The sequence below is a fragment of the Martes martes genome (assembly GCF_963455335.1).
Source record: "Martes martes genome assembly, chromosome: 1".
Classification (NCBI taxonomy): domain Eukaryota; kingdom Metazoa; phylum Chordata; class Mammalia; order Carnivora; family Mustelidae; genus Martes; species Martes martes.
This window is the reverse complement of record NC_137888.1, coordinates 38,075,837-38,090,907: the sequence shown is the minus strand read 5'-3', so window position 1 is coordinate 38,090,907 and position 15,071 is coordinate 38,075,837. Positions and strand designations below refer to the sequence as shown.

The 15,071-nt window shown below is 34.0% G+C and overlaps 1 protein-coding gene across 7 annotated transcripts in view; it reads right to left on the bottom strand.

The window, feature by feature from the left end:
• CADM2 (cell adhesion molecule 2) overlaps positions 1-15,071 on the bottom strand; it is a gene marked incomplete at both ends in the record, with an annotated part of 1,059,071 nt that overhangs the window by 134,454 nt on the left and 909,546 nt on the right. For all 7 annotated transcript variants that reach the window (XM_080813985.1, XM_080813987.1, XM_080813989.1 and 4 more), the window contains one exon: positions 6,119-6,289. In XM_080813985.1, the coding sequence (XP_080670111.1) occupies positions 6,119-6,289 (171 nt within the window). The remainder of the gene's footprint in view (positions 1-6,118; positions 6,290-15,071) is intronic.

The following is a 15,071-nucleotide window of genomic DNA, read 5'->3' as shown; positions in this document are numbered from 1 at the left end:
GTAAGTTGGAGCAGCCACTATGGAAAACAGTATGGCATTTCCTCAAAAAATTAATTAGAACTCTAGGATCCAGCAGTTCCATCTAAAGAAAACAAAAGCAGCAATCTGAAGAGAGATATGCGCCCCTATGTTCATTGCAGCATCACTGACAATAGTAAAGATATGGAAGTAACCTAAATGTCCATCAGTAGATGAATAGGTAAAAATGTTTTTGTGTATGTGTGACAAAATACTACTCAGCCATAAAAAACAAACACATCTTGACATTTGCAACAACATGGGGGGAACTACAGGGTATTATGCTGAGTAAAAGAAGTCAGACAGAGGAAGACAAATACATATGCTTTCACTTTCACATATATGTGAAATCTAAAAAAATGAAACAAAGGAACAAAACAGAAATAGACTCATAAATAGAGGAAACAAACTGTAGGTTACCAGAAGGGGCAGAGTTGAGGGATGGGTGAAATAGATGAAGGGGATTGAGCTGTACAAACTCCCAGTTATAAAAGAAAATTATCGTGGGGATATAATGTGCAGCATAGGGAATATAGCCAATAGTATTTTAATCACCTTGTATGGTGACAGATATTAATTAAACTTATGGTGATCATTTTGTAATGTACAAAAATATCAAATCACTATGATGTACACCTGAAACTAATAAAATATTGTATGCCAATTATACTTCAATTAAAATTTTTTTTAAAAAGTAGGGATCTCAAATAGGGGTTGCACCTTTATTAAGGTAGATAAATGTATCTTTTTGCCAAGGAGCATAGATTACTTCATGATTTTAGCATGTATACATTTCACGAGCTTTGTGAAATATTTTGAAATCTTAAAAAACCCTTTCAAAGTATCCTCAGGCATTAATGTGGCATTTTGTTAATCTAAATAACAATTTATTTTAATTTTTGAAAACTTAACCTAAAGAGAGTTCTCATTTCACCTTTCCTGACTCCTTTTACATTGGCCTCTAGGCCATAGATAATTTGTGGTAGACCAAGTAATTAGATAATCAGCATTTCACAAGTGAGACACCAAATGAGTGAGATGTTATTTTAAAAATCTACTTTTAACACTCAGCTTTCTGTCTAATAAACCTGGATAGCCTAAAACATTTAATCAAGTGCTTTCTATAATATATAGAAAAGTGGTGGAAGTATAGTTAATACAACAACATAGAATAATTTAAAAGACACTGACCTGGGCCAGACAGGTTAGGGAGCATTGAATAAGGGGGAACTTGAAATGATGTGCATATATAAGCATTTACTTATATTATAAGCGAAGAATGGCACTATAGCCAAGTAGTATACAATAAAAATATATTAATGATAACATAAGATTTCATAATTTGATCAACTTTATATATATTGAATATTTATATGTTAATATTTATATGTTAATATTTATACAATATTGACTATTATACATATAATTTACCATATCAAATACATACACACAGAAACTTAAAAATTTGGGTTCTTATTTATCCATATGGGCAGTTCAATCCCACAGTACTACAATGAGTTGTTAGAACATTCATTACTCTGAAATATTTTACTAATCTGTCTCTTCTGTTTCTCCTTTTCAATAACAGCTAAATTTTTATGAAATTTTTGTCAGTGCCACATACAGAAAAAGAATGTTCAGTTATTTTCTTCTTTTCTGTGTTCTGCGCATACTTCCTTCTGTCCGTGTGGATACATTATTCTTACTGAAAATTAAATAAAATCTGACTTATACAATCTGTTCTGCTAAAAATTAAATCAGACAAATAAAAAGTTATTGTTTTCAAGGAGATTTGCATAAAAATAGAAAGATGAATTAGAATTTCCATCTATAAAAAAAGAGAATGGCATTTTTCACTGCTCAGGTACAACGTGTGCTGTTATCTGTTGAATGAAATTTGAGTTATTTGTGGTTCACAGTGAAAAGTCTGGATTTTCTTAAATTTCAAATTTAAAGAATCTATTTTCCTTCATATGGCATTAAAATTTATGATTAATATTTTATAAAGAAATGCAGATTACTATGAAATACTTTAGAGACTGTGTCCTTCTAAATTGTGTATCACAAGGTTATGGGGTTAAAACATAGGCCTAGAAATATAATTCCTCCTACTATATTTTTTGCTCTTTGCCTTATGTGTTTAACACATCCTAATTTATTATCAAACTTGCCTTTCCATAATTACACAGGATTTTAATTTCAAGTATAGTCATAACTTTCCGTTATGGTAGAATTATATATTTGGTCTTGTCACTTACCACAGAAAACAGCGACAACTCTTATATTCTGGGGGTCAAAATGCTAAATGTTCCTCCATTTGGGCCAACTTTTGTGGTTATTCATGATGGGACCATTGTAAAACAATGCAGAAATCCTAAAATTTATGTTCCAAAAATTCTAGACTAATCACCTTCTTCCTTTTCCAATTCTTTCTCTTTCCGCCCACTTACATTGATAGAAATTTCCACATCATGCATATTGCACATGTGTATCTATGCAGAGCCATGAAGACCACACCTAATTTGTTCAATTTGCTCTAATTTTAATGCAAACTACTGCTTAATCCCCACTCTCCATTCTCCGCTCTGCGTTTCATCTCTGGGGAATGTTTTGCATCCCTAAAGGAACATTCAGCATTATCATCGGTTAGTTTTAATTACCTTCACATACTTGAATGGTGGTAAGCTGGATGCTAAAAGAAATAATTTTAATAGATATGGTCTTTGCCTTCTAGCCACTTACATATTAAAATATGATAAAATGTGTTGCTATTTTTAATTGGATAGCAAGTGTAATATTTTTCATGTAAAACTTTCTAAAAAATGAGGCAATTGCCTTCCTCCATGAAGTTTGCTTAATAATGCACACTGAGATATAGTGAACAGCAAAAAATACCCAGGAAGTATAGGTATAATAGCTCCATTTTAGACTCCCAAGAAAGTGACAATGACTTTGGTGGCTAACAACCGGCATCTGATGGCTAAACTGAAATATTCTCAAAAAACATAAATGATTCTCTAGAATCTACACAATAATCAGCTGGAGCTGCCTGTGACTATGAGGTAGAAGCAGGCAAAGGCAAGTCTATTTCATGTCCAGTTCTGAAACAAGACAGAGACCAGGACACTCAGCAAGCACAAAAAATTAGCATGACTAACGGCTGCATCTTTATAATAGCAAATCTAATTATGCTTTAATCCTTTTGTTTTCTAGGTTAAAAGTTACCAACATACACATGCTTGACTAGCCTCCAATACTGGCAGCATTCAATCCAGAATCCTCTTTAGAATATTCAGGACAAACCCAAATTCTCTAACAAGGCTCTTCAAACTCTTTCTTACCAGTACCTAGAGATTCATCTGGTATGCCTCTTCTTTGCCATAGCAAACTAAAATATCTGATTTTATTTGACTGTTGGTGGGTTTTTAGTGATTAGTCTTTGGCAAGTGACCTTTAATAAATGTTATGACTTAATTATTTTCTTTTATTAATGTTGAAAATTACAGTTAAATTAGTAATTAAATATTATTTTTAATCTTTCTTCACTTTATATATAAGTGAAAAAAAGTTCAAGTCAAATGCTGATAACCTGGGTCCTCTTGACATATCAAATTATACAATTTCCTACGCTTTGAAAAACATGTTGATAAAAAATAGGAAAGGGAAGTGCTACAGGCTGAATGTCTATGTCCCTCTAAAATTCATACGTTGAAACTTAATTCCCAATGTGATACATTTACAGATGGGGCTACTGGAAAGTTATGACTAGGATTAGGTCTCTCACAAAAGAGACCCCTGAGTTCCTTAACCCCTTCTGCCGTGTGCAGACACAGAGAGGAGATAGCCATCTATGAACCAGGATGAAACCCCTTACCTGCTCCTTGATCTTGGACTTCCAGCTTCCAGAACTGTGAGAAATAAACTTCTTTGGTTTATAAGCCACCCAGGATATGGGTATTTTTGTTACAGCAGCTTGAACTAACTAAGGCAAGTGGCACTCATTGAAAGTTTTTAAATGCTATAAACAAATTGTCTAGTTTGATCCTTGTATAAATGAATTATCTAATTTAAAAATCAAAGCTCAAACAGTTTTAGTAATTATCCCAAGGTGTCACTGCAAATAAATGTTCAAATTTGAAGACAACCTCAGTTTGGGCTCTAAAATATGGTTGCTATGGATTTGTTTCAATGAGAATAAGAGGAAAATTAATGAAACTAACTTAATATAATTGAAAGTATTTAAAATAGTATAATAATTTCAATTATTATTAAACTAAGAATAATTAAAACACAGTGAGCAATAATTAAAAATCATAATCAGATTGACATTTCTCTATCAAAAAGTTAAAAAAAAATGTCTGGTCCTCCTGGTATCTCTGATCTTCTCTCATAAATACCCTCCAGTTAATATCCTCTACTTTTGTCTACTAATATTTGTTATTTAAATATATGTATAATATAAATATAATATATTTATAATAATACAACATATAATGATATAATTTAATATATGTAATAAAATAAATATTTACATATAAACACATTTTATATGTTATATACTAACACAAACATACTTTCCTTGAACTCCATTCCCATCTCCTAAATCATACTCCTTATTACTTCTGCTTTATTTTTTTCCCATAGCACTTAATGCACAACATGCTGTATGTTGTTTTAACTTATTTTGCTTCTCTGTCATTCCTACCTAGAATCGATGCCATGAGAAAACTGGAGTTTGTTGTTGGTGGTGGTGTGGTAATTTCGACACATGAAGACAATCTTAAATTGTTTTGTTAGTGTTGTTTTTTTGGTCATGTATGTAACCCCAGTACCTAAAATGATGCCCAATTCATAGCAGGCACTCAATAAGTTCTTACTGAATAAATAAAGAAAAACAAAATAAAGTGAGGATTTTAAAAGACCAGTGCTTAGATTTAACATTTTAGGATTTAATGTAATTTTATATCACACACAAATTCAAACTATAACTTTATCACAAACAAAAACTTTCTAATATTTAAAAAAATGAAGTAATAGAATTCAGAAAGGCAATCCTGTGGGCTTTACTTTTTTCAGCTTTATCTTATATATTCGGTTGATTCATTTTCATGTGAATAAATATTTCTAGATCGCCTGTTATAGCCCAGGGCCTTGCTAACTAATAAAAACATCATTATTTCTACCATTTTTTAGTTGTGTAAACTTGGCCAAATGACTCAACCACTATAACCTTCAGTGTCATTGGCCATAAACTGTGACTAAAGAGGGTAACTACACATCAGGTTTTTATGCTGATGCCCTAACATGAGGCATGAGATAAAATAATGCCAGTGAAGTATTTAGGACTGCCACTGACCCACTAGAGTCAGCCAATTAATGTTGTTCCTATCACTTGTCAGTAATGATGAAGTTGATGAAGAAAACATAATTGATATGCCCATGTATTTATAAAGACTTAGAATATCTCATATAGAAGGTAAAAATTGTCTCATTTTAAAAGCACAGAGAGGACAACACATTTATGTATAACAAAGTTACTTCCATACAATAAGGTCCACCCTCATTGACTCTGCCAAAATAACAACTTTTCCTACCCTACCCACAGGCATACACATGCATTAAGTCACCATGTGGAACATAATTAGAAGTTTTAACCTTTAATAAGGATATTTCTTTTATTTCTCTTCCTTGTCAAGAATGATATTCAGGGGGTGCCCAGGTGGCTCAGTCATTAAGTGTCTGCCTTTGGCTCTGGTCCTGATCCCAGAGTCCTGGTAATGAGCCCCGCATCGGGCTCTCTGCTCAGCAGGAAACCTGCTTCTCCTTCTCCCACTCCCCTTGCTTGTGTTCCCTATCTCACTGTATCTTTCTCTGTCAAATGGTAAATAAAATCCTTTTTAATTTTTTTTAAAGAATGATATTAAGGCAAGAACTCCCTTCCTCTGAATGTGATTAATACCAGTGAAAGTAGCTGTACTTCACTTTGCTGAAGATTTTTCTGCACACATGTGGTAATTCAGGACATTTTGAAATGATTGTAAATGTAGATGAAGAGATTTGCTTCTGCTGAGATAAAGGGAAGGGAGTAGCTTTTACTTACAGTGTATTTCTAGCACCTGCATGGCCACCTGAGGGGTGGCATTGAGGGACTCATGGTCTACTCTGCAGATCACAGCCACGCCATCGTCGCTCCGGTCCACTCGGAAATCCAGTGTGCTGCTGACGGTGAATGTCTTGCGATTTGCATCCTCTTCTTTTAAATATTTTACATCTAAAAATAAAATGTACATTTTAAAATTTTGTGACATTATCTTTCAAAATGTAACAGATTTCATTTACTTAAGTCAAAACTAGAAGCACCATCTCCATCTCTTTTTCAATTTTTAAAAAGCAAATATTTGTTAATTTAACATTTAATTATTCTTGGTTTGAGCAAATAAAAATGCAACTACTTCAGAAATAAAGTTTAAAAGTAACTGTATAAATAAAATAGAAGGGTGGGACATAGAACTATATTCCTATTGTGACAGGATTTTTGTTTTGTTTTGTTTTGTTTTTAATACTCCATTTGAGAAACCAGGTCATTTTAGAATATTAATCTCCTTTTTTTAGATTTAAGTTTACATGAGGATAATCTTAATTCTCTGAGCCTCAAATATAGGTTGGGAAGGCCAAATTCACAACATCTGATTATGCCCAAAAGAAAGTACAATGTATTTGAGCTATGATTTCAACATGAACAACGTGAGATGAACTTATTTGCTAAAGAATACCTACAATGAGAAAGTTTTCATCTTTTATAAAGAAAAGGAAGAAGACATGGATGCAGAAATTCTCAACAGAATACTAGCAAATCGAATCCAACAGTACATTAAAAGAATCATTCACCACAATCAAGTAGGATTTATTAATAGGCTGCAAGGGTGGTTCAATATTCATGAATCAACTAATGTGATACACCACATTAATAAAAGGAAGAATAAGAATCAGGTGACTCTTATCAATAGATTCAGAAAAAGCATTTGACAAAGTACAGCATCCATTCTTGATAAATCCCTCAACAAAGTAGGGATAGAGGAACATACCTCAACATCATAAAGGCCATATCTAAAAGACAAACAATGAATATAATCCTCAATGGGGAAAAACAAAGCTTATCCTCTATGGTCAAGATCAAGATAGGGACATCCATTCTCACCACTGTTACTTAACGTATTACTAGAAGTCCTAGCTTCAGCAATGAAACAACACAAAGAAATAAAAGACATCCAAATTGGCAAGGAAGAAGTCCAACTTTCACTATTCCCAGGTGACTTGATAATCTATGTAGAAAACCTGAAAGACTCCACCAAAAAATTGCTAGAACTGATACATGAATTCAGTAATATCACAGGATACAAAATCAACATACAGAAATCTGTGGCATTTCTATGTACTGATAAGGAAGCAGCAGAAAGAGAAATCAAGAAAACAATCCCACTTATAATTACAACAAAAAACATAAGATACCTAGGAATAAACCAAAGAGGTAAAAAAATGGTACTCTGAAAACTATATAACACTTATGAAAGAAATTGAAGAAGACATAAAGAAATGGAAAAACATTCCATGCTCATGTGGAAGAGTAAATATTTTTAAAAGCAATCTGCATATATAATGTAATCCTTGTAAAAATACAAACAGTGTCTTTCATGGAGATAGAACACACAATCCTAAAATTTTTATGGAACCACAAAAGACCCTGAATAGCAAATGCAGTCTTGAAAAAGAAAAGCAAAGCTGGAAGTATCAAAATTCTGGACCTCAAGCTATGTTACAAACTGCATTCATCAAGACAGTATGGTACTGGCAAAAAAACCAGATACATTGATCAATAGAACAGGATAGAAAACCCAGAAATGGATCCACAACTCTATGGTCAACTAATCTTTGACAAAAAAGGAAAAAATATCCAATGGAAAAAAAGACAGTCTCTTCAACAAATGATGTTGGGAAAACTGGACTGTGCAACATGCAGAAGAATGAAACTGTACCACTTTCTTAAACCATATGCAAAAATATATTCAAAATCAATGGAAGACCTAAATGTGAGAACAGTAAACTGTCAAAATCTGAGAGGAGAACACAGGTAGAAACTTTTTCGACCTTGGCTGCACCAACTTCTTATTAGACATGTTGTCAGAGACAAGGGAAACAAAAGCAAAAGTGAACTATTGGGACCTCATCAAGATAAAAAGCTTCTGCACAGTAAAGGAACAATCAACAAAATTAAAATGCAGTCTACAGAATAGGAGATATTTGCAAATGACATATCTGATAAAGGGTTAGTATGCAAAATGTATAAAGAACATATCAAACTCAACACCCAAAAAGCAAATAATCCTCTTAAGAAATGGGCAGAAGGCATGAATAGATACTTTTCCAAAGAGGATATCCAAATAGCTAACAGACACATGAAAAGATGCTCAACATCACTCACCATCAGTGAAATACAAATCAAAACTGCAATGAGATACTACCTCACACCTGTCAGAATGGCTAAAATTAAGAACACAGGAAACAGTAGATATTGTTGGCAAGGATGTGGAGAAAGGGAAACCCTCTTACACTGTTGGTGGGAATGCAAACTGATGCAGCCACTCTGGAAAACAGTAAGGAGGTTCCTCAAACAGTTAAGAATAGAACACTCCTGTGATCCAGCAATTACACTACTGGTTATTTACCCAAAGGATACAAAAATTCTGATTCAAATGGACAAATGCACCCCGATGTTTATAGCAGCTCTATCAATGATAGCCAAGTTATGGAAAATAGTCCAAATATCCGTGACTGATGAATGGATAAAGAAAATGTGAAATATTACCTAGCCATCAGAAATATTGAAATCTTTCCATTTGCAATGATGGGATGGACCTAGAGTATATTATGCTAAGAGAAATGTTAGTCAGAGAAAGACAAAATCCATACGATTTCACTCATGTGGAATTTAAGAAACAAAACACATGAACATGGGGGAAAAAGGAGACAGGTAAGCCATAAAACAGACTGAGAACAAACTGAGGGTTACTGGAGTGGAGGTAGACAGGGAAATGAGTGAAATAGGTGATGGATATTAAGGAGGGTAGTTGTTGTAATGAACATTTGGTGTTTTATGTTAGCAATGATTCACTAAATTCTACTCCTGAAACTAATATTACACTGTATGTTAACTAACTGGAATTTAAATAAAAACCTGAAACAAAAAAAAAAAAAGAGAGAAAGAAAAAAAGATTTTGCTTGAAAAAAAATTTTAATTGAAAAAAAAATCATCTGAATAAATTGAATATTTAAAAATATATAGTTGCAGTGAAATTTACATTGATATAAATGCTCTTCACTTGGCTAAAGGATTTATTTCAGCATGAATGAAATAAATCTTGAGGAATACTTTTATCAAGATGTATATTCATTTATTGATATTTTGCACATGATTAAGATTCATTGCTAATTGGTGCACTCAGGGATTATTTGTTCTTTATGGAAAACAGATTTAATAATATTTTTATTTAATTTAAAAGTTCTTAAGTCCAAAGTACTTGATAAGAAGGGGTAATTTCATTGGATTAGAAATCAAAATGATAGGCTATAGTTAAGATATACCAAGATCTTAAATGTAGTTAAGGGAGAAAGCTGTTCCATTTTCTTATACTTTCATTTCAAATAAACAATGATAATTTCAGGTAAAGAGTTATGTTGAATAAAGTGCATAAAATATTTTATTTTATTATGTATTACTTTATTTTTAAAACATTTAAGGACATATTAATTACAACAAAGTAATTTAAATTCAGTTTCTCCATTGTTATGCACTATGCAAAGATTTGACTTTGAAAGTAATATTGAATTTGAGGTATTTGTTAGGTAGATATTTGCATGGTCCTTTGAGTTTTACTTATTTCCAGAGAAGTCTGACTTTATCTTATTGTTTGATTTAAAAAACAAATGGAATAGATATTAGTAAAGGATAAAATTCAGTAAATGTTCCATGTCTTGTTCTTGAAAATATATGATTGTGTTCACAAATTAGGAAAAAAATACCTAATAAAGACTTTTACCATTACAAATTTTTTATATAATTTAGACAGTTCTGAGAATAAGAAAAAATTCTAACATTTGAAAAGAGAAAAACTCTAACATTTGAAAAGTAGGAGAACATAAAAGGCTCAATTCTATCTTTTTAACTATAAATCAATCATACAGAATACAAGATTTTTCATAAATATGTTTCATGAAATAACCATTTTTGCTAACCAAAGTCATTTCTAAGATTTTTGCATTTGAAAATTAGTTTCAATCTCAGTTAAAAAAATATTAGAATAAAGGATGAAATTATTTCCTTTCAGTCAAAATATGTCAGGATAATACAGATGCATTTAGAGCCCTTTGTTATATTAAATATATACGTGTGTGTGTAAGAGAGAGAGAGAGAGATCTTTTACTTTTCAGTGTCTTATAGATTTATACAAAATGTTGTCTCATTTTTATATTTTATATTCTTTCCTTTAAATCCATGTCCAACATTTTCTGGTTTGTAGCTCTAAGCAGTGGCAGTATAAGAAAATTTAGATCTCTTAACAAACCACTTTTATAATTATGTTATATAATATATGAAAAATTGTTCTAAAATATTGCTGCTAATTGTTTAATTTTAATCACAGCTGTATTTTAAGAACCCACACATCTGCTTCCTTTACCTGATTCCTTTACAAAAGTATCACTTAAGGGGTGCCTGGGTGGCTCAGTGGGTTAAAGCCTCTGCCTTCGGCTCAGGTCATGATCCCAGGGTCCTGGGATCAAGCCCCGCATCAGGCTCTCTGCTCAGCCAGGAGCCTGCTTCCTTTCCTCTCTCTCTGCCTGCCTCTCTGCCTACTTGTTATCTCTGTCTGTCAAAACATAAATAAAATCTTTAAAAAATATCACTAAATATAATATTAATTGGACACATAAAATCTGATAGCAATTGTGTATAACATAAAATTTTAATGAACACCATTCAAATAGAATAAAAAATATAATTTGTTACTTTTAATATTAGCTTATGGGACAGCCTATAGTGTTCCTAGAAGCTATAAGATGAATAAGAAAAAAAAAATCAAGAAGAGCCAATCATATTATCTTTTCCTATATTTTATAAGATCTTCCCCTTATCCCCACTCCCCAAAAATATAGGCAGGAAATAGTAATTAAAATTTATGTATGTTTTTGCTTTCTAGCTTTATAAAATAACTGATGCATTCACAGTTCTAGAATCAATAGACTTTTTTAATATATATTGTGCAATTTGCTGATTGCATGTGTACTCTTCTTTTAAGCTCTGTCTTGTTTCAGGGTTTCCATTTTTTCTCCTTTGCCATGTCTTTCCACAACATTACAATCTAGAGCAGTATTTTTCAAAATGGGATGTGCATACACACCACTTTTGGATCTTGGTAAAATGTAGATTCTGATTCAATATTTTGTGGGATGGAGCCTTAAAGTCTCCTGCTGGCCCATGGACATATTTTGAGGAGCAAGGGTAACGTAGATGACACATCAAAACCAGAGATGTGAGGGAGGAGCAAGATGGGGAGGAGTAGGAGACCCTAAGTTCATCTGGTCCCAGGAGTTCAGCTAGATAGTTATCAAACCATTCTGAACACCTATAAACTCAACAGGAGATAGAAGAGAAGAATAGCAGCAACTCTATGAACAGCAAAGTGGCCACTTTCTGGAGGGTCGGATGTGTGGAGAAGTGAATCTGAGGTGATAGATGGGAAGATAGACCATACTGGGGAGGAGCCAGCTCCCAGCAAGCTGTAGAAGAGTGGAGCACAAAATATGAAACTTTAGAAGTCTACTCCACTGAAGGACATCACTCCAGAGGTTCAGCCAGTGTGGAGCCCTTGTAGGGACAGTGTGGTCTCAGGACCTGTGGGGTCACTAAAAGACCAGGGGTGTCTGAGTGTGGCAAAGCGCCCAGGTATCAGAGTGGGGAAGCTGACTGCAGAGTCAGAGCCAAGGAGCAGGCTCTCAGCTCGGGGTTACCTTAAACCATGATCCATGGCACAGTGACACCATTGGTCTTCAAGCAGGGATGCCACAAGTGGCAGATCCAGGGAGACCCACTCCTTCCTCCTCTGGGAAGAGCCTCACAGGAGTGTGCTGCAGGAATCGAGTCTCCAAATGGGGCCATGCATCAGAGATAGTAATTCTTGGTCACAGGCCAGGTGAACTTGGAGTTCAGCCGGAGACCAGGGAGACTGAAGGGATTGACTGCTTTTCTGTGAGGGTGCGCTGAGGAGTGGGGCCCTGAGCTCTCAGCTCCTATGGGGCTGTAGATTGGGAGGCCGCCATTTTCATTCCCATCCTCCAAAGCTGTATGGAAAGCATTCAGGGAACAAAAGCTCCTTCAAGCAAAACCGAGCAGATTACTTAGCCTGGCCACTGGCAAAGGCAGTGCAATTCCACCTCAGGCAAAGACATTTGAGAATCACTGCAAAAGGCTCCTCCCCCAGAAGATGAGGAAGAATGCCCAGCCAAGACCAAGTTTACTGATCAATGAGAATTGTGGAACTCCAGAGCTAGGGGAATGCAACACATAGAATCATGGCTCTTTTTGTATGATTCTTTAGTCTTTCAGAGTTAAACTTTTCAAACTTTATTTTTACTTATTCTATTTTTAAAAATTTTCCTCTTTCCTATTTTAACCTCTTTGAATATTTTATCTTATCAATACCTTTTTTAAATATCTTTTAAAATTTTCATTGTTATAGTCATATTCTATCCCTTCATTGTATTTAACCTTATTTTTTGTATACATATAGGTTTATCTTTCTTTAAAATTTGGGGATACAGTTTCTTCTAACAGATCAAAATATACCCTAATCTAGCACATGACTTTGTTCTAGTCTCCAGTCTGATCACATTCTATCCTCCATTTTTTTTCTTTTTCCAACCAATTTCTTATCAATTCCTTTTTTAGAATCTTTTAAAATTTTCATCTTTATAGTCATATGCTATTCCTTGTGTTTACCCTTATTCATATATATATATATATATATGTGTGTGTGTGTTTTCCTTTTAGGAGGCAGATTCTTCCAACAGACCAAAATACACCCAAAATCAAGTATATGCCTCTGTTCACAATTAGGTTAGTGTATATTTTTCTAGGATTGTTGCTACACTTTTAGTATTTGGTTCACTCATTCATCTATTTTTTTTTTAAGATTTTATTTATTTATTTGACAGACAGAGATCACAGGAAGGCAGAGAGGCAGGCAGCGAGAGAGGAGGAAGCAGGCTCCGTGCTGAACAGAGATCCCGATGCAGGGTTTAATGCCAAGACCCTGGGATCATGACCCAAGCCAAAGGCAGAGGCTTTAACCCACTGAGCCACCCTGGCACCCCTCATTCATCTATTTTTATCTGGATAAAATGACAAGGTGTACAAACTCACCACAAAACAAAACAAAACAAAACAAAAAACAAAAACCAAAACCAAAACAAAACAAAAAAACTCCAAGAGGCAGTACCAATGGCTATGGACCTAATCAATATGGAGACATTAGTAAGATGTCAGAACTAGAGTTCAGAATGATGATTATCAACGTGCTAGCTGGGCTCAAAAAGAAAAAAAAAAAAGCATGGAAGATACTAGAAAATTCCTTTCTGGATAAATAAAATCCCTTTCTGGAGAAATAAAAGAACTAAAATCTAACCAAGTTGAAATAAAAAAAAGCGATTAATGAGGCACAATAAAATTGGTGGCTCTTACTGCTAGGATAAATGAGGTAGAAGAGAGAATTAGTGACATAAAGGACCAAATGATGGAGACTAAAGAAGCTGAGCAAAAGAAAGACAAACAACTACTGGACCACAAGGGGAGAAGTCGAGGGATAAGTGATACCATAAGATGAAACAATATTAGAATAATTGGGCTTCCAGAAGAAGAAGAAAGAGAGAGAGAGGCAGAAGGTATATTGAACTAAATTATAGCAAAGAATTTCCCTAATTTGGTGAAGGCAACAAACATCAAAATCCAGGAGGCAGAGAGAATCCCCCTCAAAATCAATAAAAATAGGTCAACACCCCAACATCTAATAGTAAAACTTGCAAGTCTCAATGACAAAGAAAATCCTGAAAGCAGCTCAGGAAAGAGGTCTGTAACATACAATGGTGGAAATACTTGTTTGGCAGCAGACCTATCCACAGAGACCTGGCAGGCTAGAAAGGACTGGCATGATATATTCAAAGTACTAAATGAGAAAAATATGCAGCCAAGAATATTATATCCACATAGGCTGTCATTGAAAATAGATGGAGAGATAAAAAGCTTCCAGGACAAACCAAAACAAAAATAATTTGCAAACACCAAACCAAGCCCTACAGGAAATATTGAAAGGGGTCCCCTAAGCAAAGAGAAAGCCTAAAAGTAACAGACCAGAAAGGAACAGAGACAATATACAGTAACAGTTACCTTACAGGCAATACAATGACACTCAATTCACATCTTCCAATAGTTACCCTGAATGTCAATGGGCTAAATGCCCCAATCAAAAGACACAGGGTAGCAGAATGGGAAAAACAAAACAAATCAAAACAAAACAAAACAACAAAAAGCAAAATACAAAATACAAAAAACAAAAAACAAAAAAACATCGATATGCTGTCTGCAAGAAACTCATTTTTGACACAATGACACCTCCAGATGTAAAGTGAGGGGTGGAAAACAATTTCCCATGCTAATACACAACAAAAGAAAGCTGGAGTGGCAATCCTTATATCAGATAAATTAGATTTTTAAGCCAAAGACTAAAGCAAGTGATGAGATAACACTGTATCATACTCAAAGGGTCTGGCCAACAAGAAAATCCAACAATTTTAAATATCTATGCCCCTAACATGGGAGCAGTCAATTATATAAACCAATTAATAACAAAATCAAAGAAACATCAACAATAACACAATAGAGCACCTGGGTGGCTCAGTGGGTTAAACCTCTGCCTTTGGCTCAGGTCATGATCCCAGGGTCTTGG